Here is a 27,931-nt window from a genome sequence, read left to right as displayed (position 1 = left end):
TATTTCTTATTTTTTTGTAGCATGGCGGACACCGACCTGTTTATGGAATGTGAGGAGGAGGAGCTGGAGCCATGGCAGAAAATCAGTGATGTCATTGAGGATTCTGTAGTTGAAGATTATAATTCAGTGGATAAAACTACTACAGGTAACAAAAACTCTTTGATCTTACATTGCTTAAGTTGACTTAATTGAAGGACATTTTTGTTAAGAAAGTGTGAGGTGGGGAAGGACTTTAATAATCCAGGGACGCCTCATTGTGGCTACCTTTATTTTCCAGTGTCTAATTTGTATGTGCCTCCGTTTCCTCATACATAAAGTTAGACACACTGTATTGAATTCATTAAAAACATTGAGAGTTGTATTAACCAATATTTACCAAACATCTAGCAATCCTTTTACCAAATGATGTATAAATAAGAATGCAACATTGATGATGTATGTCAGTGCCCATTTAAGCATGCAGTCCAAAAACAAGTTCGCATAGTCTTGGCTTTTTTTTCTTTTACTTGAATTTAGTTTCATTTGTGAGATGAGCAGAATTTGCTTTGTATCTGCCTTCAAGGACAGGTTACAAACTTAGGCTTATTAGCTTCTCTTTCAAAAAGGTGATGTTGAAGGGTCAAGTTTTAGCCCTGAATTCAGAAAGTGGGTGGTAGTCCTCCCCCCACCTCCCCTGCCAAATTGTGCCTGTTGCTCTCTTTATTTTTATCTTCCTTGCCTTGGGAACTGAAGGTAGCATTGATTTGGGCTGAAACAGGACACAGTTTAGCATCTTGTGGATGACTTACTGTGCATGGTTATGAATACTGGTTGTGGTGCTAATAAAGCTTTAACGTCCCTAGAGGTTTGCTTGACCTGTATAAGCAACACATTAAAATCCTGGTTCAGTGAGCTTGTGATTTAACTTCATTAATTAGGAAATGAGACGCAGAAAAGGTGGCATTGTGTTTAATTGGTGGAGTGAGGGGCAAATAGGAGGAGAAATAGATCAGCAGTTGGATTTACAAATAATGCAGGAAAACTTTTGGGCACAGAGACCTGCAGTGAGATGGAAGGGGAAGATGAGAACAGTATCCTTCAGTGTCACCTGTCCCCGCCTTCCAGTGACTGTGCCTCCCTTCCCCACAGTTTCTGTGAGCCAGCAGCCAGTCTCAGCTCCAGTGCCCATCGCTGCCCATGCTTCTGCTGCTGGGCACCTCCCTACATCCACCACCGTTAGTAGCAGCGGGGCACAGAACAGCGACAGTACAAAGAAGACTCTGGTCACACTAATTGCCAACAACAATGGTAAGTGGGATTATTGGGAAATTCTTCCTGGGTTAGAGGGAAGAGAGAATATAAAAAGTCTTAGGAACAGCTAGCTGTGCCTGTTTAGCTTTGGGTACTGATGTGGTGCTAGTAGTTGGAGAGTGAATTTAGTAATGATTTTCTGTTGGGGAAGTGATTCAGTAGGTGGTGCTGTTCCTTCTGAGTTAGTGCTGAATTGATGATGGTGTTTCAAGTCCGAGTGCAGCGGATTCTTGCTGCTGATAATTTCTAGGAGAGAAAATGTAAACCCAAAATTTGTAACTATTGAAGAGATCTGGGTTGAGTTTTTGTTGTTGTTACGGTTTGATTGTTTGTTGTTGTTTTTTAATGAGAAGAGTCCCACTAGTTTGTTAAGAATCCTCCCAGAGCAGATTTGTTTCGTCTTTTTCTCTGGTAGATTCATTTGGTTATTGGGTCCTGGGTATGGAAAATAGGACAGGGCTGTTGTCTACCTGAAGGAAATGGTGAAAGAGTAGTGTTTTTAGTATATTTATTAACTAGAGAGACTATACAGTGTTGGTTTTTATTTCATGTCTGATATCTATTTCTACACTCTGAAGATGAGTTATTGGCAAGTTATAGCTCAAGATTAAAAACTAGAATAAGCATCTTCATAGAATCACTGCATTGCTGCAAAGGACTTTATTCTTTTTATTTTTTATTGTTTAAAGTATTACATATATCTCCTTTTTCCCCTCATCGACCCCTCCTCAGCCACTACCACCCCCCAGGACAAGCCCCCACCACTCCAGTGTCCATATCCATTGGTTATGTTAATATGCAAGGACTTTATTCTTAATTATTTTATTTAAAAATTAAATAACTTTATTCATACAAGAATAATATGTGCATTATAGAAAAGGTAGGCAGAAAAAAATAAAGGAAGAAAAATTTTAAAGCTATAATCCCACTTTCTGGATATAGCAATTTGTAACTGTTTTTCTATATATATATATGTACTTTTGTATACTTCCATATGCTATATGTAGTGATTTACTTTTTTACAAAAATGGAACATACAGACTCTATATTACTCTTTGCTTTTTTTTCCTTCAATATGTAATAAATGTCTTCTCACTTTACTAAATATTTATCTGACATATTTTTGATGACTATTTCCCTTTGCTTGGTTAACTTTTATTAACAATAGGTTGTAAGAGTATATATTGTTCTTTTAAAGAGCTATTGAACATCTCTGTCTTTCTATTCTCACATCGTTGGTTCTGAGAATATGGAACTAAATGTCAAAGATCATCACAATTTTAAGGATTTTGGTCAATTCTTTTTCCTGGATTGGAAATGTTGTGTCAGTTCATATTTCCATTAGAAGTGCATATGGCGTTCTTACTTTTGAATATAACCATTTATTTCCCTAATATTTATTACAGTTCCAATTTTTTGTGATTACAAATGATTGTGGTGAACATTCTCAGGCATTATATCACTATATAAGCATATCTGCAGTATAAAGTGAGATTGCTACATCAGGCATTTCAAATTTGATGGACAGTGCCAAATTGCCCTAATTGGTGGCTTTAAAAAAGTGCCCACCAGTAGCTCTTTCCCCATATGATTGCCAACTTTAAGTATTATTGAACTGAAATCTTTATAATTTCCATAGGTATTTTTCAATCTTTGGGAACTGAAAATTTATTTTTATCATGTGGAAAATCCATTGCATTTTTTCCAACTTATATATAGGGATTCTCAAATAAAGATGAGGAACCATTACCTAGAAAATTCTCTCATTTTTACAGATGTGGAAACCAAAGCCTATAGTCTAAATCAGCGGTCGCCAACCTTTCGGACCTCACGGACCACCGGTTGGCAACCGCTGGTCTAAGTAATTTGCTTAAGGTCAAATAGTTGATAAGTGACTAAACTAGATTTGAATTATCTAGATTTCAAAGCCTGTGGCCTTTCCACTATATTTTACTGCTTTTCTTGGTTTCTCTCAAAATAATTGTCACAGTTCTGTTAGCAATCAGTTTAGCTAAACTTTACTTTCATCCAAGGATTCCAAGGCATCTCATAACCTAGTCTCCTTGACTCCTTGAATGGACTCCATTCTGAGCCCACCTAGGGCCTGTGTACAAAATTATAAATATATAATGTATATAAGTTGATTTTATTTATTTCAGAAACCTCTAGTATTATAAATAAAATAATCCAAGTTCATGGTTTTAAAAAAATGGGTATAGACTAGAAACCACAGTTACATATATCTGTGTATTCTTCCAAAACCTGTTCATGCATGGATAAGCGCTCATTAATAGGTCCAATTTGTCTTCCCTTTTTTCTGTAACTTTTTTATCAGATACTCTTGGAATGGTAGCATGAGCGTAGGGATTAGACATCACAATAGGGTGGATAAAAAATATTCCCTCCTAACAACCCAGTTCCCATTAGCCTTCCGTTTAATTATATTGGTATATTGTCTACTTATTACATTGTTAACATAGCAAGGGAGAATAACTTTTAAGCAATTTAATATTGTTTCACTTAGTGTACTAGGTTCTTTGGAAAGCTAAAAAAATGTTTGTTTGTTTTCCTACTCTGCACCCTCCTTTTAAACCAGTTTTAAAACCATTCTGGCTCCTAGTTATCAATAGCCACCTTCTCCAGTAATTATATTTTAAAAGACTGTCCCTTTGGGGGAGCATTGATTGACCTTTATAATTTACCTGTTTCTCTTACTTTCCTTGCCCTCTCTTCATAAAGAAGCATTTACTTGACTCTTGATTTTAAGAAACATTTGTATATGTGGGAGGGAAGCCAGGGTTTGGAAAAGAGTAGGGGCACATTAATAATGTTTAGAATGCTCTAGTCCTAAACTGGGTTGTGTTTGTTTTAACATTATACTTTATAACCTAAATTTATGTAATATTAGAGGCCCGATGCATGAAATTTGTGCAAGGGGCTCGGCCCTCGCAGCCCCGGTTTTGTCTGGAAGGACGTCTGGAAGGTTGTTCGGCTCTCTGGTCTAATTAGCATATTACTTTTATTATTATAGCTTTTATGTGGATCAAATGTTAAAATATAATTAAAATAAAGATTTTTTTTTTTTTGTTAATCTTCACCCTGGGATATTTTTTCTTTTTTTAATATGTTTTTATTGATTTCAGAAGAGAGGAAGGGAGAGGGAGAGAGAGATAGAAACATCAGTGATGTGAGGGAATCATTGACCTTCTGTTTCATAGATCGATGCTCAACACTGAGCCATGCTGGCCGGGCTCACTGCTTCTTTTATGTGCCCTGACCAGGAATCAAACTGGCAACCTTGTTGTATCAATAGGACATTCTGATCAACTGAGCTTTTCAGCCAGGACAGCATTCTTCATAGCAGTAGAGTTTGTGCAGATTTTATGAGAACCATGCCTGTCCTTTGAGACTTGCAAATATTGGTTGATTTCACATAAATGCAAAACATTTCCACCCTGTATTTAGTTGGAATGTTGAGTTCAGTCATTATCTTAAGAATTTTTAGGCTTAAATAAATAACAGTTTATTTTCTTTAACCCTAGCAGTGAAAATAATAAATAGAAAATACATGATTTTGTTTAGCCAATATTTTTTCAACTATAAATTGGAAAGGCATAAAAGAGATAGATGTGTAATGTGTGGATTAAAAGAGACTTAAGGCTTATGACCATCAGTTACACTTTATGTGAAACCTTTTGTAACCTGATTCAAACAAACTCTTTTTAAAAATTACAATCATCAATTTGTAGTCTGACTTGGTATTTGATATTAAAGTATTATATATTTAACTTTAGTATAATTGACAAATATAATTGCAACATATTTAAAATGTACATCATGGTGATTAGACATACATTTGTGAAAGGATTTCCACTATCTAGTTAATTAACACATCCATCACTTCATATATTTATCTTTTGGAGGGGAAGGAGTGAGAACATTTAAGTTCTACTCAAAGCAAATTTCAATTACATTTATCAACTATAGTCACAGACTTACATTTTTTGGAGTGATAATGGTGTTGATATTCACTCTTTTTTAAGTTGTCTTTTAAAGTTATTATCTATATATATGAAAGGCTAAAGGTCCATCCTTCCCTCCAACTGGTAGCTATGACGCACACTGACCACCAGGGGAAGACACTCAACGCAGGAGCTGCCGAGCTGCGGTGACTTGGCAGCTGTGGTTCTTGGGTGACACACCTGGAACCAGAGAGGAGGGAACCCAATTCTGGGGTGCCTCACCTGAGAATCGCCCTCTCAAAATCTGGGACCCCCCGGGGGATGTCAGAGAGCCGGTTTCGGCCCAATCCCCACAGGCCCGGCCAAGGGACCCCACTGGTGCACGAATCCATGCACAGGGCCTCAAGTATAGATATAAAAGGCTAAGTTGACTCGCACATGTGCAATACATATAAAGCTGAAGTGGGAATTTTGGACTGGAACACGCAGTGTTCCCCTGGGCAGAATGGCTCCCGGGTTTTTTGTCCGTCTGAGTCGAAGAATGAATCCACGGACAGAAGATGGTATAGCAAAGGTGGAAATTTATTGAAGACCAAGTACAGATTCCCACGTGGGGAAGGGGAAAGAATTTCACAGCACAGACTCCCATGTGGGAATGGGGAAAGGGTCCCACTGAGTTCCCTTTTCCTGTGCCTTGATATCCTTTCTGATTGGTCACTATTTCCTTAGACTGGTTATTATAGTAACTTTTGAGCTAAAAGGTCGAATTTCACATGGGACATGTGAGATTTTCCTCCCCTTCTCCCTTAGTGTTTTCCAGTCCCCTTTAGGCCTTCTCCTTCTGGATGAAGGGCTTTCTTCCCTTTATTCTGTAAATATAGACCTTCTGCTGTTTCCAGCTCCCTCAGTCTATGGAAATGTACTTGTTGCAGCTTTTTAAAATTTCCTAAACCTGTCTTTTCACCCCTAAAAACTTCTGTTTCAAAGCTCTCGCTGGCGCCAATTGCATGCGTGCGTTTCAATCTGTCATTGTCGATCGTAAATTTGGTTGTTTTTGTTGACATTCTGAAGCTGAAAGAAAGCCGCGTCCTCCTCGACAGAATATGTCTGAAGACCAACCATTGCCACAACGTATCTCTGAAGCCGAAAGAAGCCGGCGTCGTAGACAGAATATGTCTGAAGAACAACGGTTGGCACAGCGTATCCTTGATGCTGAAAGAATGCGACGTCGTCGACAGAATATGACTGAAGAGGAACGATTGGCACACCGTATCACTGCAGCTGAAAGAAAGCGACTTCGTCGACAGAATATGTCTGCAGAAGAACGATTGGCACAGCGTATCTCTGAAGCCGAAAGAAGCCGGCGGCGTCGACAGAATATGTCTGAAGAACAACTATTGGCACAACGTACCTATGAAGCCGAAAGAAAGCGACGTCGACGACAGAAAATGTATGAAAAACGGTCATCGACAAGTACTACCAATACTGGTAGGAACTGCCTTCATAGTGAAAATGAAGTAAATGAGGATGCAGTTATCAAACACAGTTGTGATGGAATGTAATACGTGGTGTTACATGTCAATTTTACCTATCCCTAAATTTCTCCGATGAAATGGAGTTATATGTTGCTTTCTCTCCAGTTCGAAGAGCGTGTGATGTTAAAGTTGTAAATATAGCAAGCATCACAAGGGAAGTTAGTCAAGCACTCTGAAAGTGTTTTTACTCTTAATGTGGTATACAAGGAGATATTAAAATAAGTTTAATCAATTTATCAGTCACTGTTTTTATCGATGTTGTTTTTATATCATGTTTTTGTTTTTATATCATCTTTTTATTGTTTTCATATGTCTTTGTTGTTGTTTATTTATTAATTGATTTATAATTTTCATGTACATTTTACTAATTTTCTTTTTTTCTATATAATTTTATTGATCACTGTTAAATAAAATATTACTTTTCATTTGCTTCAATTCACATCTTCTTGATCAGTTCTTTGTTTTCCCTTCCAAAAATGTCTTATGCCACACCTGAGGCAATGAAGAATTCTTAAACAACACAGCTAAGAACTTGAACATTCATTCACTTGCAGTTACCTATATGCTTGTTACATGCGGTAGGGCTCCTGGGGGTTTAGTCATCCTGTTATAAGTTTTCGGAAAACATACATCATAACCTTTATTCATCTTCAACTCATAGGCTCTGTTGCATCTGGAAAAGCCTGGTGACATGCCCATGAGCACTGCACCCGGGCCACCAATAACCGCATGGCCGATGGTAGCTCACGCGGACTCCTCCGTCCTTTGCCAACAGAAAAGCACTAATTTTCTTTCAATTCTGACACGGCGATATTAAAATATTTCTTCTACAGTAGGTCCTTGGGTTACATCAGAGATCTGTTCCTACGGCGCGACATAATGCAATTTTCGCCGTAAGTCGGAACCCACCTACATAAGCACCTACGTCACTCACATGGAGCACAGACACAGCAGTAATGAAGTGAAACAGTAAAACAAATTTAAAAGAAAGATAACAATTCCTGACCTTTGCTTGTGGTAAATAAATAATAAAATACATAAAGCACATATGTACATACATCGAAATGACGGAACTTTTTTTTTTTATAAATAAATGGGAGATGGCGACGTAACCATGAAAAGACGTACGTCGAGTCCGACATAACCTGAGGACTGTCTGTAATTAATTTCCTTTCAGTGTGCACGAATCCGTGCATCGGGCCACTAGTATTGAAATATTTATAGGTGACATGATATGATCTAGAACTTGTTTCAGAATAATATGGGCGCTAGTAAGTGATTGGAAGGTATAGATGAAACATGATTGGCTAATCATTGAAACTCAGTGATGGTACATGGGGTTCATTATAGTGTTCTATTTTTATATATACTTTAACTTTCCCATAATCAAAACATTTAAATTTAAAATATATACAGTCAGTAAGTTGCCAGTATAGTTATAGATATAACTTGTTGGAATTTTTATCTGTCAACCTCTATAATCACTACTCTGCTGGCGTAGTAATTGTCAGGGTCTAGTCCACTAGTGGGCTCTCAGTTTCTCGGAGACTGGGACAAACCACTGTTGGCGCATTAATAGCCACCCATATACCCCCTCTGCTGGTTTTGCTTTGTAGCTAACTGCAGTGACTCCATTTGCCAAGTTGAACATACAGTTCAGAGGAGTCCATCTTATTCTGGTGATTTGAGGTAAAAAAGTTGAGGCAATATTTTGCTTTTATCTTTGATTTAGGTATATTGGCTCTCCCAAATTTTCTATCTGGTTTTAGAATATTATAAATTAGAAAATATAGTATTGAGAATTTTTAGCCAAATGTAGTATATAGAGGACTTAAAAACATTTACAAAATTGCTTTTCTCACAAATGAAAAGGAACATAAAATATTTCAATAACAATTAGTCCATTTTATTCGTATGTTTATTAATATTTATTCATGAATGAATCAGTCTTATTAAGTCAACATTTTTACTTAATGTTGTTTAGTTTTTGACCAGGTCTTTTGTTTATCAGTCTTGATGACATAGAGCGAAAGAAGGCAGCCTATCAACCTCTGTTTCCATACCTAAGACCATGGTTGTTCAGAAAGTCTTTTGCATTTCTGAGATTTGACTCACTAGGAAGAGATGCCATTCTTTTTTTTTAATATATATTTTTATTGATTTCAGAGAAGAAGGGAGGGAGGGAGAGAGAGAGAGAGAAAAAAAAAAACATCAGTGATGAGAGAGAATCATTGTTTGGCTGCCTCCTGTGCACCCCACATTGAGGATTAAGCCCGAGACCCAGACATGCCCTGATCGGGGAATTAAACCATGACCTCTTGGTTCATAAGTCGATGCTCAACCCCTGAGCCGCACCGGCCGGGTGAGATGCCATTCTTTAAAGTCTCTGTACTTGCTGAGTTAATGCTTATTTGATGAATATTCCTCTTATTAAAAAAAAAAATTAGGTAGTAGGGGCGGGCTAGAAGGGATCAATGGGGGGAAGAAGGAATATATGTAATACTTTCAACAATTTTTTAAAAAAATAAGGTGGGTTAGCAGCAAATTACATTCTGACAAAATAGGTGTTACTAGTTAAAATATGGTGTTCTTGGTTTTTGTTTTAAGAAAAACATGTTATTTTGTTTTGCTGATTTGGTGTGGGGAGATTGTGTTGTCACTTAATGAGTCAAAGCGTTAGACATACAGAAGTCATAATGTGTTGAGACATCTCTAGTTAAGATATATAAGGTAGATGTTAGTGAACTTCCCCTAACTACTTGTTTTTTCTGTTAGTTTTAGATTTGGGTGAAGCTTAGATTTTTGGTGAGTTTGGTGACATTAAACCTGAACTGAGTGACAATCTTGGATATTTTGATATCTAGGACGCCATTTCTTATCTAAAATCATAATGTTATAAGATGTGGGTTTATTTTCTATTACATTCATATTTTTCCCTCCTTTTTACACTTTAGCTGGCAATTCTTTGGTCCAACAAGGTGGACAGCCGCTCATCCTAACCCAGAATCCAGCCCCAGGTCTGGGCACAATGGTTAGTCAACCAGTATTGAGGCCTGTCCAGGTCATGCAGAATGCCAATCATGTGACTAGTTCTCCTGTGGCCTCACAACCAATTTTCATCACTACTCAGGTGAGTAGGGACTCTGAATTCTGGGACTGGTAGAGAGGAGAGAAAGACCATGTGAACTTTTGGAGGCTCTACTTTAGGTCTTTAGCATCATTAGAAATGGTCCTAAGTCCTGTTTTTTGACCTGGCTTTCTCATTTGCTGTTTTGTAATATGGTGCTGACTTTTATAAAAAGCCTAACATAGCTTACAGCTGGTTAATTTCCACTTCATACTCCTTAGAGGGCTATTAAGTCTGGGCAGAAATTAGTGGGAAATATTGGATTCAGAAACCTTAACACATGGCCCTCAAGGCTTCTTGCCCTTTACTTGGGCTGCTCTTAAAATGGGGTAAGTTGACTTTTGGAAGTCTGTATGTGAAATTGGGGAAGTGCAGGCCGATCTTTGGAAGAGAAAAACATGACTTACTTGATATGTAATGTGAATTGAAGTTGAAAGCCTAATGCCGAATATGGGATGTAAAGACAAATGCTCCTCTTTGCCTTTGACTTCCTGAGTTACAAACTCTTTTCTTAGAAATTTGCCAGGGATTAATGGCCTTTGGGAACAATTTCTTACACTTGTTTGTTGAATCACTCTAGTGAATACTGTTAGTGTCTTTTTTTTTTTCTTCTATGCCTTTAGCAGTTTAGGAGCCAATCTTTGAATTTTTTTAAGCTGAGATTTTCTTAAGACAGGAAGTAGGTTTTCATTTTTGCTCATGTCTACCAAAGCTTATTCTTCAGTTTTGATATTTTGTCACTCAAAAGTTTGCCAATATTCCTAAATTTCTCCATCTTAGTCATTTAAAAACTCGAACTCTAGAGAGACAACTTTTAGGTAAGAGTGTGGGAATTTTTTTGGATGTAGGCCTTACTGCAATCTCTGCCAGTGTTAGCTGATCTCCATGTTAAAGATCATTTTGCTTTTTAATGCAGGGATTTCCTGTAAGAAATGTTCGGCCTGTACAAAATGCAATGAATCAGGTTGGGATTGTGCTGAACGTACAGCAAGGCCAAACGGTTAGACCAATTACACTAGTCCCAGGTAAGGAAAAATGATTGTCCATGTGGAATGAGCTTGCATCCTGAAGATTTGTTTTTATTGTCTCAAAATACTATAGGTCATTTAAAAGTGTATTTAAGGAAAATATAAAAACCATATTGATTTAAGTCCATTTTTTAAAATGTTTCTAACCTTTGGCCAGGGTGGTGGTTTTATTTATTTTTCTTCTTAACTTTTTACCACCCATTATGAAGTAGCGAAACAGGGTTTATACAGTCATTTTTATGTTTCTTATGTTTTAGTCAGCTATGAAATTTGTTCTCCTGAAAAATCATTATTAACACAAACTCCTAATTCCATATTTTTTATAATTCTATTCACATACATGGTGGAATTATAAATTTTATTTTGCTTTAATTTTGTAGTATAAATTTTTGGATATAAATAAAACAAATGACATACCCTTTGAGGGTAAATATTGCCAATGATTAGTTCTTTATTTACTATCTAACTTTGCTTTATAGGCCAACAAAGAATGTCTTAGTTGAGTTGTTGTAAGGGTATCTCTGTAGCCTAAGTTTTTGTTGTTGTTCTCAGAGCCCACAGAGTGTTTTTGGCCTTCAGTCTGTTGAGTTTATCCACTCTCTAGTTCTGATATTTCTTAAATATATGTCAGTGGAATTGTCTGTGGCTGAGCCAGGAGACTCTCATCTTTTGGACATCCTAATAGAGTGGCATAGTTGGTCTTCTATTTGAATTTATATAAGAGAAGGGAAGACTCCTTTAGTATTCTGAGGAAGGAAGATTGTTTTTTTCAGGACCAAGTCTGCCCTTGGGACCTATATGTATACCCATTCAGCCTCTCACTCTATACCCATTCTTTCTCTTCCAATACCAAGCCAAGTGGTAAAGTGTTTGGGGAGGAGTTAATAGGAATCCTCTTTCTTCAGTTGAATCTTTTTAGGGCTAATTACCTAGACTAATTTCTTTTATCAGTTTACATGCATATTACCTTCTTAGATATTGGAATCTATGCTATTCTTTTCTTTTTTTTAATATATATTTTATTGATTTTTTATAGAGAAGAAGGGAGAGGGATAGAGAGTTAGAAATATCGATGAGAGAGAAACATCGATCAGCTCCCTCCCGCACACCCGCCACTGGGGATGTGCACACAATCAAGGTACATGCCCCTGACCGGAATCGAACCTGGGACCCCCCAGTCCGCAGGCCGACGCTCCATCCACTGAGCCAAACCGGTCAGGGCTATGCTATTCTTGGTAACCTCTGATGGTCACCAGTCAGTTTGGGGAAATTATCATTTTCTATTCCAGTATTTCCAGTAAAGATAGGAGCAATGTGTTAAAAGTAAGTTTATTGACCAAGATTTGGTACTTTCTTTGTCTCTCTTTTAAGCCCCAGGTACCCAGTTTGTTAAGCCGACAGTTGGAGTCCCACAAGTGTTCTCTCAGATGACCCCAGTGAGGCCAGGATCCACAATGCCTGTGCGGCCCACCACCAACACCTTCACCACCGTCATCCCAGCCACTCTCACCATTCGAAGCACCGTCCCACAGTCCCAGTCCCAGCAGACCAAGTCCACTCCCAGCACTTCCACCACTCCCACCGCCACACAGCCAACCTCACTGGGACAACTAGCTGTTCAGCCGCCAGGCCAAGCCAACCAGACCTCGAATCCCAAGCTAGGTGAGGTTTTGGAAGAGGAAATGGCAGAGCTGGGACGGGGTGGTGGGTGGAGAACAGATGATTATCACTTGGCCAACATAGCTCCCTCCTTCCCCTCTCCACCTGCAGTGAGCATTACCAGCTTTGTCACTGTGAAGCGACCTGGGGTTACAGGTGAAAATAGCAATGACGTGGCCAAACTGGTGAATACCCTTAACACCATCCCTTCCCTGGGCCAGAGTCCCGGGCCAGTGGTGGTGTCCAACAACAACTCTTCCCATGGCTCTCAGAGAACCAGCGGACCTGAGTCTTCAATGAAAGGTACAATAACCTGAAAGACTCTGAGCAGCCAGTTATTCAGAAACATTGATATGCTGTATCGGAACTCTACACTATGAAATAGAGAAATAAATGGAATTCAGTCACTGCAGTCTGTTCTCACAGAAGCTGAGCGTAGTAAGGGGACAGCCACTGTGAGAAGTGTGCCTGAATCAGCTTCAAGCAGTTCTGTAATTGTGCTTTGTGGATTAGTGACATGGATTGATTGATTGATCAGATATGGGTGGGACAATCAAAAGATGGCTTCCTAGATGAGATGAATTTGTGAACAAGGTTTTAAAGTCAGGATTTGGTAGAGAGGTTTGCAGGATATGAGCGTGAGAGTTTTTAATAGTCTAAATTAACTTTTTCTGTAAATGACATTGTGCGTTAGGCCTATGTCACAACTACTCAACTCTACTACTGTGGTGCAAAAACAGCCACAGACAGAATGTAAATGAGTGAGCATGACTCTGCTCAATCAAAACTATCTATGGACTCTGAATTTTTGAATTTCATATAATTTTCATGTGTCCAACGATCTTACTCATTTTTTGCTTTTATTTCAACCATTTAAAAATGTAAAAACCTATAACAAATGGTGTTGGAAAAAAACGAATATCCACATGCAAAAAAACGAAATTGGACCCTTATCATATATAAAAATTAACTCAGTGAATCAAAGACCTAAACATAGAGCTAAAACTATAAAACTCTTAGAAGAAAACAGGGGAAAGCTTCATGATATTTAATTTAGCAATAATTTCTTGCATATGATACCAAAAATACAGGCAACAAAAGAAAAAATAAATAAGTAAAACTACATCAAAACTAAAATCTTCAGGGCAACAAAGGACTCTTACAAGTACCAGAAAGTCAAGCCACTTAATAGGAGAAAATATTTACAATCAAATAAGGGATTAATATCCAGAATATATAAAGAACTTCATCAACTCCACACAAAAGAACAAACAGCCCAATTCAAAAATGGGTAGAGGTGTTGAATAGACCTTTCTCCAAAGAAGATATACTATACAGATGGCCACTGAGCCCATGAAGCCCAATACTAAACATCACTAATAATTAGGGAAACATAAATCAAAACCACAATGAAATAATACTTTACAGCCATTAGGATGGTTGTTATCCAAAAATCAAAATAAGTGCTCGTGAAGATGTGGAAAAATTAGAACCATGGTGCAGTGCTGGTGGGAATGTAAAATAGCATGATTTTTACTATTGATATTGATAGTTACAAAAAAGAAAGAAAAGAATATAAAATTACCATATGAGCCCTGGCCAGGTAGCTCAGTTGGTTAGAGTGTCATCCTGATAAGCCAAGATTTCAGGTTCCATCCCTGGCCAAGGCACATACAAGAATCAACCAATGAATGCATAAGTAAGTAGAACAATAAATCAATGTTTCTTTCTCTTCCTGCCTCTCTCCCTCTAAAATCAATAAATAAAACTTTAGCCGAACCGGTTTGGCTCAGTGGATAGAGCGTCGGGCTGCGGACTGAAGGGTCCCGGGTTCGATTCCAGTCAAGGGCATGTACCTTGGTTGCGGGCACATCCCCAATGGGGGGTGTGCAGGAGGCAGCTGATCGATCTCTCTCATCGATGTTTCTAACTCTCTATCCCTCTCCCTTCTTCTCTGTAAAAAATCAATAAAATATATTTTAAATAAATAAATAAATAAAACTTTAAAAAATTACCTTATGGGGAAATATACCTAAAGAATTTAAAAGCATGGATCCAAACTGACATTTCTGCATCCATCTTTATAGCAGCACTAGTGACCTGGAGCATGGATTTGTGCACATTGAAAGGAAATTAGAAGAAAGATTCGTGCAGTAATGATGTTACTGCAAAAAATTACATGTAAAAATAGTATCCTGTATAATAAAAGCCTAATATGCTAAGTGTCCGGTAGTCCATTCAACCAATCGAAGCGTAATAAGCTAATGATATGCTAAGGCCTCTCAACTGCTCGCTATGACGTGCACTGACCACCAGGGGGCAGATGCTCCAACCGGTAGGTTAGCTTGCTGCTGGGGTCCGGCTGATCGGGACTGAGCGAGACGTGCCGGACATGCCCTGAAGCCCTCCCGTGGTCCCTTCCTGGCTGGCCAACCTCCCGCATCCCTTCCCAGACACAATCATGCACCAGTGGGGTCCTTTGGCCTGGCCTGCACCCTCTTGTAATCTGGGAACCCTCAGAGGATGTCAGAGAGCCAGTTTCAGCCTTGATCCCGCAGGCCAGGCCGAGGGACCCCACTGGTGCACGAATTCGTGCACCGGGCCTCTAGTAATAGTATAAAATTAAAACACGTGCGATTGGCACCCGCAAGAGCTTTATATGTATCACATATGTGTGAGTCAATGTTTATTTTTAAATTGCCAGTGCGCGTCATATGTACCAGCCAGTTGGTCTGACGGTTGATGAATAAATTGCGATGTGGATCACGTTGAATATCAACAAAAACAACCAAATCCACGATTGACAATGACATATTGAAATGCGTGTGCGATTGGCGCCAGCGTGAGCATTATATGTATCGCACATGCGCAAGTCAATGCCAGTGCGCATCCTGTGTTCCAGACGGACAGTCGGTCACTTAGCCTTTTATATAGATAGATTATTCATAATAGCCAAGAGGTAGGAACATCTCAGATGTCCTTCAACCTATGAATGAATAAACAAAATGTGGTATATATGTAAAATGGTATATTGTTCAGCCTTAAAAAGGAAGAAATTCTGACACATGCTACAACATTCATGAATCTTGAGAACATGATGTTAAATGAGCCAGTCACAAAAGGACAAGTACTGTATGATTCCACTTATGTGGCATACCTGGAGTAGTCAGATTCATGGTGGTTGCCAGGGACTAGACAGAGTGGGGGATGGGCAGTTAATGGGTATACAGATTTATTTTTGCAAGATGAAAAGACTTCTGGAGACTGCTTGCACAACATTGGGAATGTACTTAACACAACTGTACACTTAAGATTGCTTAAGAAATAAATTGTATGTTATGTTTCTTTTACCATAATCAAGGGGGAAAAATGTAAGTCATTCTTAGCTCATGGACCAAATAGAAACTGACAGCTGGCTGGATTTGGTCTACGAGCCCAGGTGTAATTTGCTGACCTATGGCCTAGAGTCAGAAGAATAGTAAAAGGAATGACACTCATGGTGATCTCTCATGCTTGCCTACCAACCTTGATATGCGTCTCGGGGAGTGTAACCTTTTCCCAAAAGGCCAGTAATATTTTCCAGTATCATTAAGTTTTTCAATGCTTCTCTCTTCTTCCAGTGACCTCTTCCATCCCCGCGTTTGATCTCCAAGATGGTGGCCGGAAAATGTGTCCACGGTGTAACGCTCAATTCCGTGTGACTGAAGCTTTGAGAGGTCACATGTGTGTAAGTGATTCACTTGTGATGGGATTCGATTTAAAGAGCTACCACTGTATGCTGCCTGTCGTAATGGGAGCTTGTGAAGTTGGGATTTTAAAATCACTTGGAAGCTTTTTAAAGTGCTGCTTTGTCTTTTGGACTGTTTAGAAGAGTTATATACTGTGGGATGTCATAGGATACATTTAATGTCCCTCAAATGAATCAGAACATATGCAACCTTCATTCCTTAGTTGTGCTAGATTTTGAAATTGCACAGGTCCGGTTTGTTAGATAACCAGAACTCAAACCAACTTGGCCTCAGTTCATTTTCTGCTTATGTCTCATTGATGAATCAGGAGCTGTTAAACCAGTTCCCATTTCTAACCTTTTTGGTTTTTTTGTATTAGTCCTGATGGAAAGGTCGGAACGTCTTGCTCCCAGAGAGCTCAGGACCAAGTTATGTTAGTGAGTGGTTAAAGGAGCTAAAGCAGGAAGAAGTACAAGATAAGGTGTTTGGAGTGGCATGTGGCTGTAAATACATATCTCTATATATAAAAGCCTAAGTGACTGAACGACTGGTCGACTGGTCACTATGACGTGCACTGACCACCAGGGAGCAGACTCTCAACGCAGGAGCTACCCCCTGGTGGTCAGTGCACTCCCACAGAGGGAGCACCGCTCAGCTGACCGACAGGTGCCAGAGGCAGGGCTCACAGCTGGCGAGCGCCACTATGGCAGCGCAAGCCTCTCTCAATCGGGACTGATTGGGCACGAGCCCGCGGCAGGCACAGCAGGGCCGAGATGAGCGGGAGCAGCAGGCAGTGTTGGACTGCCGGTTTCGGCCCAACCCCCGCAGGCCAGGCCGAAGGACCCCACCAGTGTACAAATCCGTGCACCAGGACTCGAGTACACTAGAAAAAGAGTGACACTTGGAAATGCTATAGAAATCTTGAGGGTGAAAGCTGATTGAGACCACCTAGAACCAAGCTTACCAATGACTGTTAGTGAAGTTGGGGAGTTATCACACCCTATCCCCAGGATAACCAGAATGATCAGATGTCTTCTTTCTTTATAGTACTGCTGCCCAGAAATGGTTGACTTCCAGAAGAAAGGGAAGTCTCCGGATTCAGAACCCAATGTCCCATCAGCAGCAAAGCCCTCATCCCCTGAGAAAACAGTTCCTGTTGCTTCCACACCCTCTTCAACACCAATTCCTGCTCTGTCACCGCCTACCAAAGTACCAGAGCCAAATGAGAACGTGGGTGATGCTGTCCAGACCAAGCTCATTATGCTAGTGGATGACTTCTACTATGGACGGGACGGTGGCAAAGTAGCCCAACTCACAAACTTCCCTAAGGTCGCTACATCCTTCCGATGTCCACATTGTACCAAAAGGCTAAAAAACAACATTCGGTAAGTGTTACAGAGCATTGGATGTTACCTTGGACAAGACAAGACTGAAATTTTCTTATATGTTTAAGTCTTTCTCTTTGGAGAATTGTCCTATTATCCAGTCTTGGCTAAGGATTAGCATTAATCAAGAGCTAATCCATTAGAACAGCGGTTCTCAATCTGTGGGTCGCGACCCCTTTGGGGGTCGAACGACCCTTTCACAGGGGTCGCCTAAGACCATCGGAAAACACATATATAATTACATATTATTTTTGTGATTAATCACTGCTTTAATTATGTTCAGTTTGTAACAATGAAAATACATCCTGCATATCAGATATTTACATGACGATTCATAACAGTAGCAAAATTACAGTTATGAAGTAGCAGCAAAAATAATTTTATGGTTGGGGGTCACCACAACATGAGGAACTGTATTAAAGGGTCGCGGCATTAAGAAGGTTGAGAACCACTGCTATAGAAGGACATATTGTGGTAATAAATAAAAGATAACTGGGAGACCAATTAAAAGATAAGGGAGACAAGTGTGTCTCCTTCCACAGAAGTCTTAATTTCAAGAACCCTTTTCTGGGTTAACAGAGGAAGTGGAAGGAGGAGGAGCAGGTAATATCTGTTCTGTGATTCTGCTGTTACATGTCTCCAGGGTTACTGGTTTTAAATGTTTTCTGTACTTTCCCTTTGCGCTGTACTACAGATTCATGAACCATATGAAACACCATGTAGAACTTGATCAGCAGAATGGTGAAGTGGATGGTCATACTATCTGCCAACACTGTTATCGCCAGTTTTCCACTCCCTTCCAGCTCCAGTGCCACTTGGAAAATGTTCATAGTCCTTATGAATCAACTAGTAAGTTTGGAAACTCTTAAATCCTAAGGATATACTTAGCTCTTTATCATTGAACTAGAGGCCTGATGCACGAAATTCGTTCAAGGGACTCTGCCCTCGCTGCCCCAGCTTCATCCAGAACAGCGGTTCTCAACCTGTGGGTCGCGACCCCTTTGACAGTCGAACGACCCTTTCACAGGGGTCGCCTAAGACCATCCTGCATATCAGATATTTACATTACGATTCATAACAGTAGCAAAATTACAGTTATGAAGTAGCAACGAAAATAATTTTATTGTTGGGTCACAACATGAGGAACTGTATTTAAAGGGCCAGAATGTTGAGAACCACTGATTCAGAAGGTTGTCCAGATGTTCTCCTGTTCGGCCGTCTGGTCTAATTAGCATATTATGCTTTTAGTATTATAGATGGCACTAGGGGGAGCTGGTTATATTTATTTATATGTGGGTGACAGTGTAGAAGAAGTTCTTTGCATATTTGTAGTCATTTCCTTACTTCACTTGCTCTGTTTTCTTTCAAGCCTGAGTTAGGTTCTTTTCAGCATGAATTGAGTTCAGTGCTAGATCATGAATTAGGGGCTTTGGCTTAGGACCACTGGAGAGACATAATGTAGTGGGTTTATTTTATAGAAGGAGCATCTATATTTGAACCTTCGTTTTAGTTTGTCCCCTGGTAGATTTTAAGGAGGATAAAAGATAATTTTTATTATAAAGCACTTTACAATTGAGACAGTACTTTAAAAAAATTTAGTTATTTACTGAACACCGTACACCTCAGTAAGGTGCCATTGTGAGAATTTGATCCCAGTCTTCTAGAATATTTCTTGTGTCCTTTAAGGGATTTCTAGTTTTGTTGAAGATATAAAAATTATGTAAATATAGGGAAATGTGAGAACAACATAGTATGTTTATTATAAATATGTGTTATATGTTTCACCAAAAGTAAGTGAAATAGATCAGAGAAGGGAACAGATAGATCCTTATGGTCAGATCACAGAAAGTCATGCTTAAGTTTTTGGGGCCTTTAAATACAAGAAGGATTTAAATTGATGGTAATTAGTAAGGAAAGCTTTTACGTGATGGGAAAAGCGAGCAAAGGCATAAAGACCAGAAATATGCATAAGATCTGGATGCTTTTGCTACAAATTAAAAACCTTGACTTAAATAATTGAACAATAGGACATCCTTTCTATCATTTTAACTGAGAGAACTTCAAGCCCAGAACTTCAGTGTTCTGCTTCTTAACATTTCTCTTGTCTCTGGCTGTGTTAGTCTCAGGTGTTTCATTCAGACACAAAATTGTGCAGATGAAGAAGAAACCATATCTTCCTGTGTCTTCCCTGAATCTATGTCTTACAAGGCAGAATTGCTTTCCCTTATATCTCCTTGTCCTTGGTCATATTTGTAAGGGGGATGGGATTGCCATGAGTGGCTTAGACTAGTACTGGTCAAAGAAATATAATGTGAGCAACACATATAATTTAATTTTTTAAATAGCTGTGTTAAATAGTTTTAAAAACCTAAAATTAATTTTAATAGTGTATTTTATTTAACTCATATCCAAAATAGTTATTTTAGCATGTAATCACAATTTTAAAATTAATGAGATATTTAACTTTTTCCCATTAAAGAACAGATTTTTAATATTTTTAATATTTTGATAAGTTTGCATGATGACAGATGATTGCTAGACTTAGTGTGATGATTGCTAGACTTATTGTAAGGTATATAAATGTTGAATCACTATATGATACACCTGAAACTAATATTGTATACCTAGTATACTTAAAGTTAAAAAAAAAAAAAGAAAGAAAGAAAAGAAAAATAGCCCTGGCTGGTATGGACTTTCAGCCTTATAAGCTTGACAAAATGGGCAATTTCAAAGTTATCTTAAATTTGTTATTACTATAATAACTCATAACAAGGCAAGAACTTCTGTTCATGAGTCTTGGTTTTTTTAGGACAAATTCTTATTTGTACTGATATAAGATGTTTAATAAATATTTGTTGAATTATTCATAGGAGATAATCATTGTCTAACCTTGAGCAAAATAATTAAGTAATGTAGTATTCTGAAAGAACTGATTTGGTAATGATATGCAGAAATAGATCTTGTATTTGTTGGTGAAATAGAAGGAACTAGAATTTAGCTGATCAGCGTAGGAAATCATTGGGCTTCTACCAAGTTTTTGCCTGTGAGATTGGAGACGTGACAATCCCTAGATGCATTCTGAAATAATGATGAAAACACAAGTATAGAGTTAGAGATGGTGCCTAAATTTTTTTAAAATATATTTTTATTGATTTCCGAGAGGAAGGGAGAAGGAGAAAGACAGAAACATCAATGATGAGAGAGAATCATTGATCAGCTGCCTCCTGCTCACCTCCTACTTGGAATCGAGCCTGCAACCTAGGCATGTGCCCCTGACTAGAATCAAACCTGGGATTCTCAGTCCACAGGCCGATGCGCTGTCCTCTGAGCCAAACCAGCCAGGGCCTAAATTTTGAGCTGAGGAAGAGGTGGGTAGTGAGAAGGGCAACAGAGGGAAGCAGCAGAATGCTGCTCTAAGTTAGAGTTGATGGTAGAATGTCCAATTAAAAAGGTCTTGCAGATAATTCAAAATCTAGAATGGAGCTTTGGTAAGAAGTCTGAGCTAGAGATATGGTTAGTTTTATCAGCAACACATATATTAAGATGGAACCATTTTAAAGAAAGAGACAATGATTTTCTAACTATGGAAAAAGGAAGATGCAGAACTCAGAAAATAGAATAAGTCAGGAGGACCTTGGTCTTATTTTCAGGTGAATTTATTGATTATTTTTCTTCTTACAGCCAAGTGCAAGATCTGTGAGTGGGCATTTGAGAGTGAGCCACTATTTCTGCAGCATATGAAGGATACGCATAAGCCTGGAGAGATGCCTTATGTTTGCCAGGTATTATCTTTCTCCCTACAGAGTTTTAGCCATTTTGCTCTCAGGCTAAATATAAAGAATCCACTCATGACCAGTGCTGACTACCCACCACACACACACAGTTTTAGGAACATTGCGAGATGCAGAAGAAATAGTAAACACAGGTTCTGTTTTCAGGATTCTTCATGCAGGAGAAAAACATAAAAGGAACATACACATGTACTAAGTGAGTGTCTGGTACTGCCCTTTGGAGACTATCAGAGAAAACTTTGCTCCTCTTAGTCAAAGAACACGAATTGTTCTCAGACTTTCCTGGCCTTCCTCATTTTTATCTTAATTCACCGCTGAATTTATCACAAAGTCGGAAATATGATTTGATCTATACATTTAAGGAATTTTATTTTCATATTTTAACGTTTTTGTTGCTACCTCTTTTTTGAGGCCCCAGCCGTTTGCTTCATTCTTAGCTTACTTTCCCTCTTGTGTGACGCAGGTGTGTCAGTATCGCTCCTCACTCTACTCTGAGGTAGATGTCCATTTTCGGATGATTCATGAGGATACTCGGCATCTGCTGTGCCCGTACTGCCTGAAGGTCTTCAAAAACGGCAACGCATTCCAACAGCATTACATGAGGCACCAGGTACCTGGCACCAAGCACTTGCCAAATTCTTATTTTTAAAATGTATGGATGCTAGGGCCCGAGCTGAGCTAGACAAATATTTTGATAGAAAAGAATGTATATGTGTTTGTAAGTTTTTTGAATTTCATTTGTCTACATTGCACCGGGCTTAGGTGTTAAGCAGTTTACTGGCAAACAAGATAACTAAACAGTACAATAAAGCATGAAAAATGTCGTGTTAGAGGAGATACAGAACACAGAAAAGCATGTACCTATTCTGAAAGTCTAGTAAGCTTCTAGGAGAAGGGTGTGCACGACCTGAAGGCTGAGGAAGAATGAGCAGGGGAAGTGGAATTGAACAGTGGGCTCAGAGGCACAGAGCCAAAGTGTGGAGGTTCAGGGAACTGAAAGAAGTTCAGTGTGAAGTGTAGGGACAGAGGTTGGCAGTAGGGAACAGATAGGTTATAGAGAATCTGGTAAGCCATGAAAAGGAATTTCAACATGAAAATAAGTCATTGAGAAGCTATCAAAGAGGTTTTAGGTCCTGGACTGCTGTGCTTAATGTTCACACGTGTGTACAAACATGCCAACACTCTCACTTGTAAATACCTTGTTAGACCCATACATTCATTTGCACAGCAGTGACTGCTGACAATCCACCACAAGTGTATTTTCAAGCGGCAGCATGGAGATTATCACTGGTAACTCAGCTGACGTCACACAGCCTCCTATCCTAGGGAAGAAAATCATAGACTTGGATCATGTCGCCAAAGGACTTCCCTACACAGCAGTCGAATCCTCACACTGGTCTGTCTCACAGGGAGGCATATCTGTACAGTTTGATGTGTTAAGAGGAAAAAGAGCAAGGTGTGGAAAAGTACTATCATTGTTGTCAAAGAAAGGAAAAACGGGGAGGTGGTGATGGAGAGGTATGTGTGTGTAACATGGTTGTCCATGAAAGAAACCCAAGAAGCTGGTAAGTTTTTGTGGACAGGGACTAAGGATCAGAGTTGAAAACAATCTTATAGAATAAAAAGTATGATTTTTTTTTTAACATGTACATTTTCTTTTCTTTTTTAAAGAGCTCAGCCAGTGTGGTTCAGTGGTTGAGCATTTACCCATGAACCCCAATAGGTCCCCGGTTGGATTCCCGGCCAGGGCACATGCCTGGGTTGCGGGCTCGAGCCCCAGTAGGGGGTGTGCGGGAGGCAGCTGATTGATGATTCTCTCTCACCATTGATGTTTCTCTCTCCTTCTTCCTTCCTCTCTGAAATAAATAATAAAGAAAGAAATGACAATGTCCAGAAGTAGGTAGCACTGTCCACATTGCAAATATAAAGTAGGGACAAGTCAAGCTTGAGCCACTCACCCAGATTATTAAAGCAAGTCAGGAAGAGATGGTTTGAGGACCTAGTCGTCCTGCTTTGAGTCCACCTTTCTTTGGGAGAATAGGCGGTGATGATTCTCAGTGGCAGGCTGTGCCTGTTGTGCATCAGCAGAAAGATGTGAAGAATGGTATGGTTGGCACTGATCTACCTTCTCAGGGAAGAAAATTCACTGGGAAGTGTTCAAAGAGTTTCCTTTTTTTTCCCTTCAGAAGAGGAACGTTTATCACTGCAACAAATGCCGGCTGCAGTTTCTCTTTGCCAAGGACAAAATTGAACACAAGCTTCAGCACCATAAAACCTTCCGTAAACCCAAGCAGCTGGAAGGTTTGAAACCAGGCACCAAGGTAAAGGGACTGTCAACATTTCCTTTGCAGATTCAGGAGAGGAATAGGGAGTTTCAGTATCTGATGTCTAATTGTTCCTCCCCTTGACCCACAGGTGACAATCCGGGCTTCCCGAGGGCAGCCACGAACTCTTCCTGTCTCCAGTGACGCACCTCCCAGCACCTTGCAGGAGGCAGGACCACTGACCTCATCCACGGACCCTCTGCCAGTCTTCCTTTATCCCCCCGTCCAGCGCAACATCCAGAAGAGAGCTGTTAGGAAAATGTCAGTGCCTCCCTCTAGAGGCCCGGGCGGGGGGCACGGCTATTCCTCACCCAGTGTGACCTGGTAGCCTTTAGTAGGGTCTGTTGTCTACAGTCCTTACAATGTGGGTGCCCAGGGGCAGTTAATGCTCATCTTCCTTGTTTCTTGACAGGAGTGTCATGGGCCGGCAGACATGTCTGGAGTGCAGCTTTGAGATCCCAGATTTCCCAAACCATTTTCCTACATATGTTCACTGCTCTCTGTGTCGCTATAGCACCTGCTGTTCTCGAGCTTATGCCAATCACATGATCAAGTAAGTCACGATTAAACCACTGTTTCTGTCTGGGAGTTCAGATTCACAGAACTCTTATTCCCTCCCCTGTTGATAGTATGTTTTTTCCTTCAGTTCTTAGAGCTGTTTGTCTATCTCTCAGAGCAGAGTGAGAGGCCAGCCCATATTCATTTGACTTTAATGGGCTGTGCTCTGATTTTGTGGAACCTTCTACTCAAATTGTGGTTCACGGACCAGCAGCACCACATGGAAGCTTGTTAGAATTGCAGCTCTGGGTCCAGCCCCAGGCCCTCTCGATCACTATGTGCATTTTCATAGACCCTAATCCTAATCCCCTCTTCCCCATAGGAAAACTGGCACTATTTGAGGTTAGAATGGTTGGAGGGTTTTTTTGGTTGTTTTTTTTTGTTTGTTTGTTTTAAAAAGGGAGAAACATCGATGTGAGAGAAATATCAGTTGCACCCCTACCGGGATGATGCTCCAGTTGACTGAGTGACCTGGCCAGGGCAAGAGGCATCTCTTTTGTTGGGTCATTGTCAGTGGCTGGTGATCTCTGTTTAACCAGCAGAACCCTGTAACTCATACCACTTTTTGTCTTTCTCAGCAATCATGTTCCACGGAAGAGCTCCAAGTATTTGGCTTTATTTAAAAATTCTGTGAGGTAAGGAAAAACTTACTGATGGTGTCTGAATTTTGACGTTTTTACCGGTACATTAGATCCTCTTAGCTGTTTTGGGATGGGTGGGTATGTGAATTAATTTGAGAGAGAGAAGAAAGGACACTCCTTTATTAAGCCTCGAGGCCTAACTCTGTAGTTCACTGCTGTATTTGACTTCTGTACTCTTGGCTCTTTCTCAGCGGAATCAGGCTGTACTGCACTTCTTGTACCTTTGTTACCTTTGTGGGAGATGCCATGGCCAAGCATTTGGTATTCAATCCCTCTCACAGATCCAGCAGCATTCTGCCACGAGGTAAGTAGGAGAGATGGGGTTAGCAGGACAAAAAAAAAAAGATAGTGATACAGGTGATGTTACATGAATCAGGAGCATCCCTACCCCATTCACTGTTTTGGCCTACTCCACAAATTGGAAGCATCCTAACCGGAAGTTTATATAAGACTTGAGTAGGCAGTCGATTTGCCTTTTTGATTGAAATCCCAAGACACTGTCTTAGAAGGCTTTTTTCTTCACTGAGTTAACTTTTTTTAATTGTCTCCTTTCCCATAGCACTCTCTTGGATGTCTCACTCAAGGTAAAGGAAACTCACTTCATGGTTCAATTTCTGTTTTTCAGTGTGTTTGGTTTTTATTATTGTTACTACTGTTATTTTGTATTCCTGGTTTTACTGAGGTTTTTCTTACTCTCTTTTCGAACTCTTTAGGCACAGCCAGACTCGTGACCGGGTGAATGACCGGAACGTGAAGAATATGTACCCTCCTCCTTCCTTACCCTCTAATAAAGCTTCCACTGTGAAATCTGCCGAGCCCACCCCAGCTGAGCCTGAAGAGCTATCAACACCCATGGCCCAGGCACTCCCATCACCAGCTTCAACTGCAACCCCACCACCAACCCCCACACACCCCCAGCCATTAGCCCTCCCACCCTTGGCTACAGAGGAGGCTGAATGTCTGAATGTTGATGACCAGGATGAAGGGAGCCCAGTCACCCAGGAACCTGAGCCAGCCTCAGGGGGTGGGAGTAGCAGTGGGATTGGCAAGAAGGAACAGCTGTCTGTGAAGAAGCTTCGAGTAGTACTGTTTGCCCTATGCTGTAATACTGAACAGGCAGCCGAACACTTCCGGAACCCGCAGCGACGCATCCGCCGTTGGCTTCGGCGCTTCCAGGCATCCCAGTGGGAGAATCTGGAAGGCAAATATCTGAGCTTTGAGGCAGAAGAGAAACTGGCTGAGTGGGTGCTGACCCAGCGAGAGCAACAGCTTCCGGTCAATGAGGAGACCTTGTTCCAGAAGGCCACCAAAATAGGGCGTTCTTTGGAGGGGGGGTTTAAGATCTCTTACGAGTGGGCTGTGCGTTTCATGCTACGGCACCACTTGACTCCCCATGCCCGGCGTGCCGTGGCCCACACCCTGCCTAAGGAAGTAGCAGAGAATGCAGGACTCTTCATTGAATTTGTACAACGGCAAATTCACAACCAGGACTTACCCTTGTCTATGATTGTGGCCATTGATGAGATCTCCTTGTTTCTGGATACAGAGGTATTGAGCAGTGATGACCGAAAGGAGAACGCCCTGCAGACAGTGGGCACAGGGGAACCTTGGTGTGATGTGGTGCTGGCCATTCTGGCCGATGGCACTGTCCTCCCCACCCTGGTTTTCTACCGAGGACAAATGGACCGGCCCGCTAATGTGCCAGACTCTATATTGCTAGAGGCAAAGGAAAGTGGCTACAGTGATGATGAGATCATGGAGCTGTGGTCAACCCGAGTGTGGCAGAAGCACACCGCTTGCCAGCGCAGCAAAGGCATGCTCGTGATGGACTGTCATCGCACTCACCTGTCCGAGGAGGTGCTGGCCATGCTCAGTGCCTCTAGCACTTTGCCTGCAGTGGTCCCGGCAGGCTGTAGCTCCAAAATCCAGCCATTAGACGTATGCATCAAACGAACAGTCAAGAACTTCCTGCACAAAAAGTGGAAGGAGCAGGCTCGGGAAATGGCAGATACTGCGTGTGATTCTGATGTCCTGCTGCAACTGGTGGTGGTCTGGCTGGCCGAGGTACTGGCTGTCATTGGGGACTGTCCAGAGCTGGTTCAGCGATCCTTCCTTGTGGCTAGTGTTCTGCCTGGCCCTGACGGCAACATTAACTCACCTACAAGAAATGCTGACATGCAGGAGGAGCTAATTGCCTCCCTAGAGGAGCAACTGAAGCTGAGCGGGGAGCAGTCTGAGGAGCACTCGGCTTCCACCCCCCGACCCAGGTCATCTCCCGAAGAGACAGCTGAGCCTGAAAGCCTTCACCAGCTCTTTGAGGGTGAAAGCGAGACCGAGTCCTTCTATGGCTTTGAAGAAGCTGACCTAGATCTGATGGAGATTTGAGTGTTGGGGTCTTGAGGGCGTATGAAGTGGGGGTGGGAAAGTGTGAGGGAGGGTAGAGGGGCTTAGGGGAAAGGGGGTATACCAGGTGGGGTATTTGGTTTATATTTTTTAATTTTATGCCACCACTGCCCCCTGATGTTGACTTATACTTCCCTGTGGATTTGTGGATTATTAGGAAAACCAATAGTAATCACATCTGAGCCGAAGAGCTGGCCCATTGGTCATTCATTTATGATGATAACAGGTTTTTGTGAATTTTTGAAAAAATTTAAATCACTGTGTTTGGTATTTTTCTGACAAAACAAGAAAAGAAAAAAAAATCCTTTGTGGACGAATGTTAATTTTTTTTGTTTCCCCTTTTACCTCAATTGTATTATAGTACATCTGGTTTGTTTTACTGTGTGGCCAATGTCTGGGCATGATGCTATCCAACCATTGTCAATGTGAGAACATTTCTGAAGATGGGAAAGAAAAATTGTAGCTCACAAACTGGTTTATTATATATATGGATAAACTTT

The 27,931-nt window shown here is 40.5% G+C and overlaps 1 protein-coding gene across 3 annotated transcripts; it reads left to right on the top strand.

Annotated features, from left to right (window-relative positions):
* The first annotated feature begins 18 nt into the window (after nt 1-18).
* Nucleotides 19-27,931, top strand: POGZ (pogo transposable element derived with ZNF domain). 3 transcript variants are annotated; one of them, XM_006095269.3, is made up of 18 exons: nt 19-145; nt 1,129-1,287; nt 9,742-9,917; nt 10,831-10,939; nt 12,314-12,604; nt 12,713-12,904; nt 16,222-16,328; nt 17,377-17,714; nt 18,409-18,563; nt 21,396-21,496; nt 21,969-22,115; nt 23,692-23,826; nt 23,921-24,090; nt 24,242-24,382; nt 24,966-25,022; nt 25,220-25,332; nt 25,588-25,612; nt 25,742-27,931. In XM_006095269.3, exons 1-18 carry the CDS (start codon nt 22-24, stop codon nt 27,411-27,413), a joined length of 4,212 nt encoding a protein of 1,403 aa, XP_006095331.1. In that variant the 5' UTR covers nt 19-21; the 3' UTR covers nt 27,414-27,931. The 3 variants fall into 3 exon arrangements, with proteins under 3 accessions (XP_006095331.1, XP_006095330.1, XP_014316816.1); XM_006095268.3 differs by having other exon boundaries at nt 22-145; nt 12,686-12,904; XM_014461330.2 differs by lacking the exon at nt 12,713-12,904 and having other exon boundaries at nt 22-145.

Source organism: Myotis lucifugus, unplaced genomic scaffold (assembly GCF_000147115.1).
Source record: "Myotis lucifugus unplaced genomic scaffold, Myoluc2.0 scaffold_151, whole genome shotgun sequence".
Taxonomy (NCBI): Eukaryota; Metazoa; Chordata; class Mammalia; order Chiroptera; family Vespertilionidae; genus Myotis; species Myotis lucifugus.
This window is presented reverse-complemented; position numbering and strand designations above follow the sequence as displayed.

Coding starts and splice junctions, on each gene's coding strand:
- POGZ (XM_006095268.3), top strand. CDS start 22: ATGGCGGACACCGACCTGTTTATGGAATGTGAGGAGGAGGAGCTGGAG. Junction 146..1,128: donor AGTGGATAAAACTACTACAG/GTAACAAAAACT, acceptor CCTTCCCCACAG/TTTCTGTGAGCCAGCAGCCA. Junction 21,497..21,968: donor AGATGCCTTATGTTTGCCAG/GTATTATCTTTC, acceptor TGTGTGACGCAG/GTGTGTCAGTATCGCTCCTC.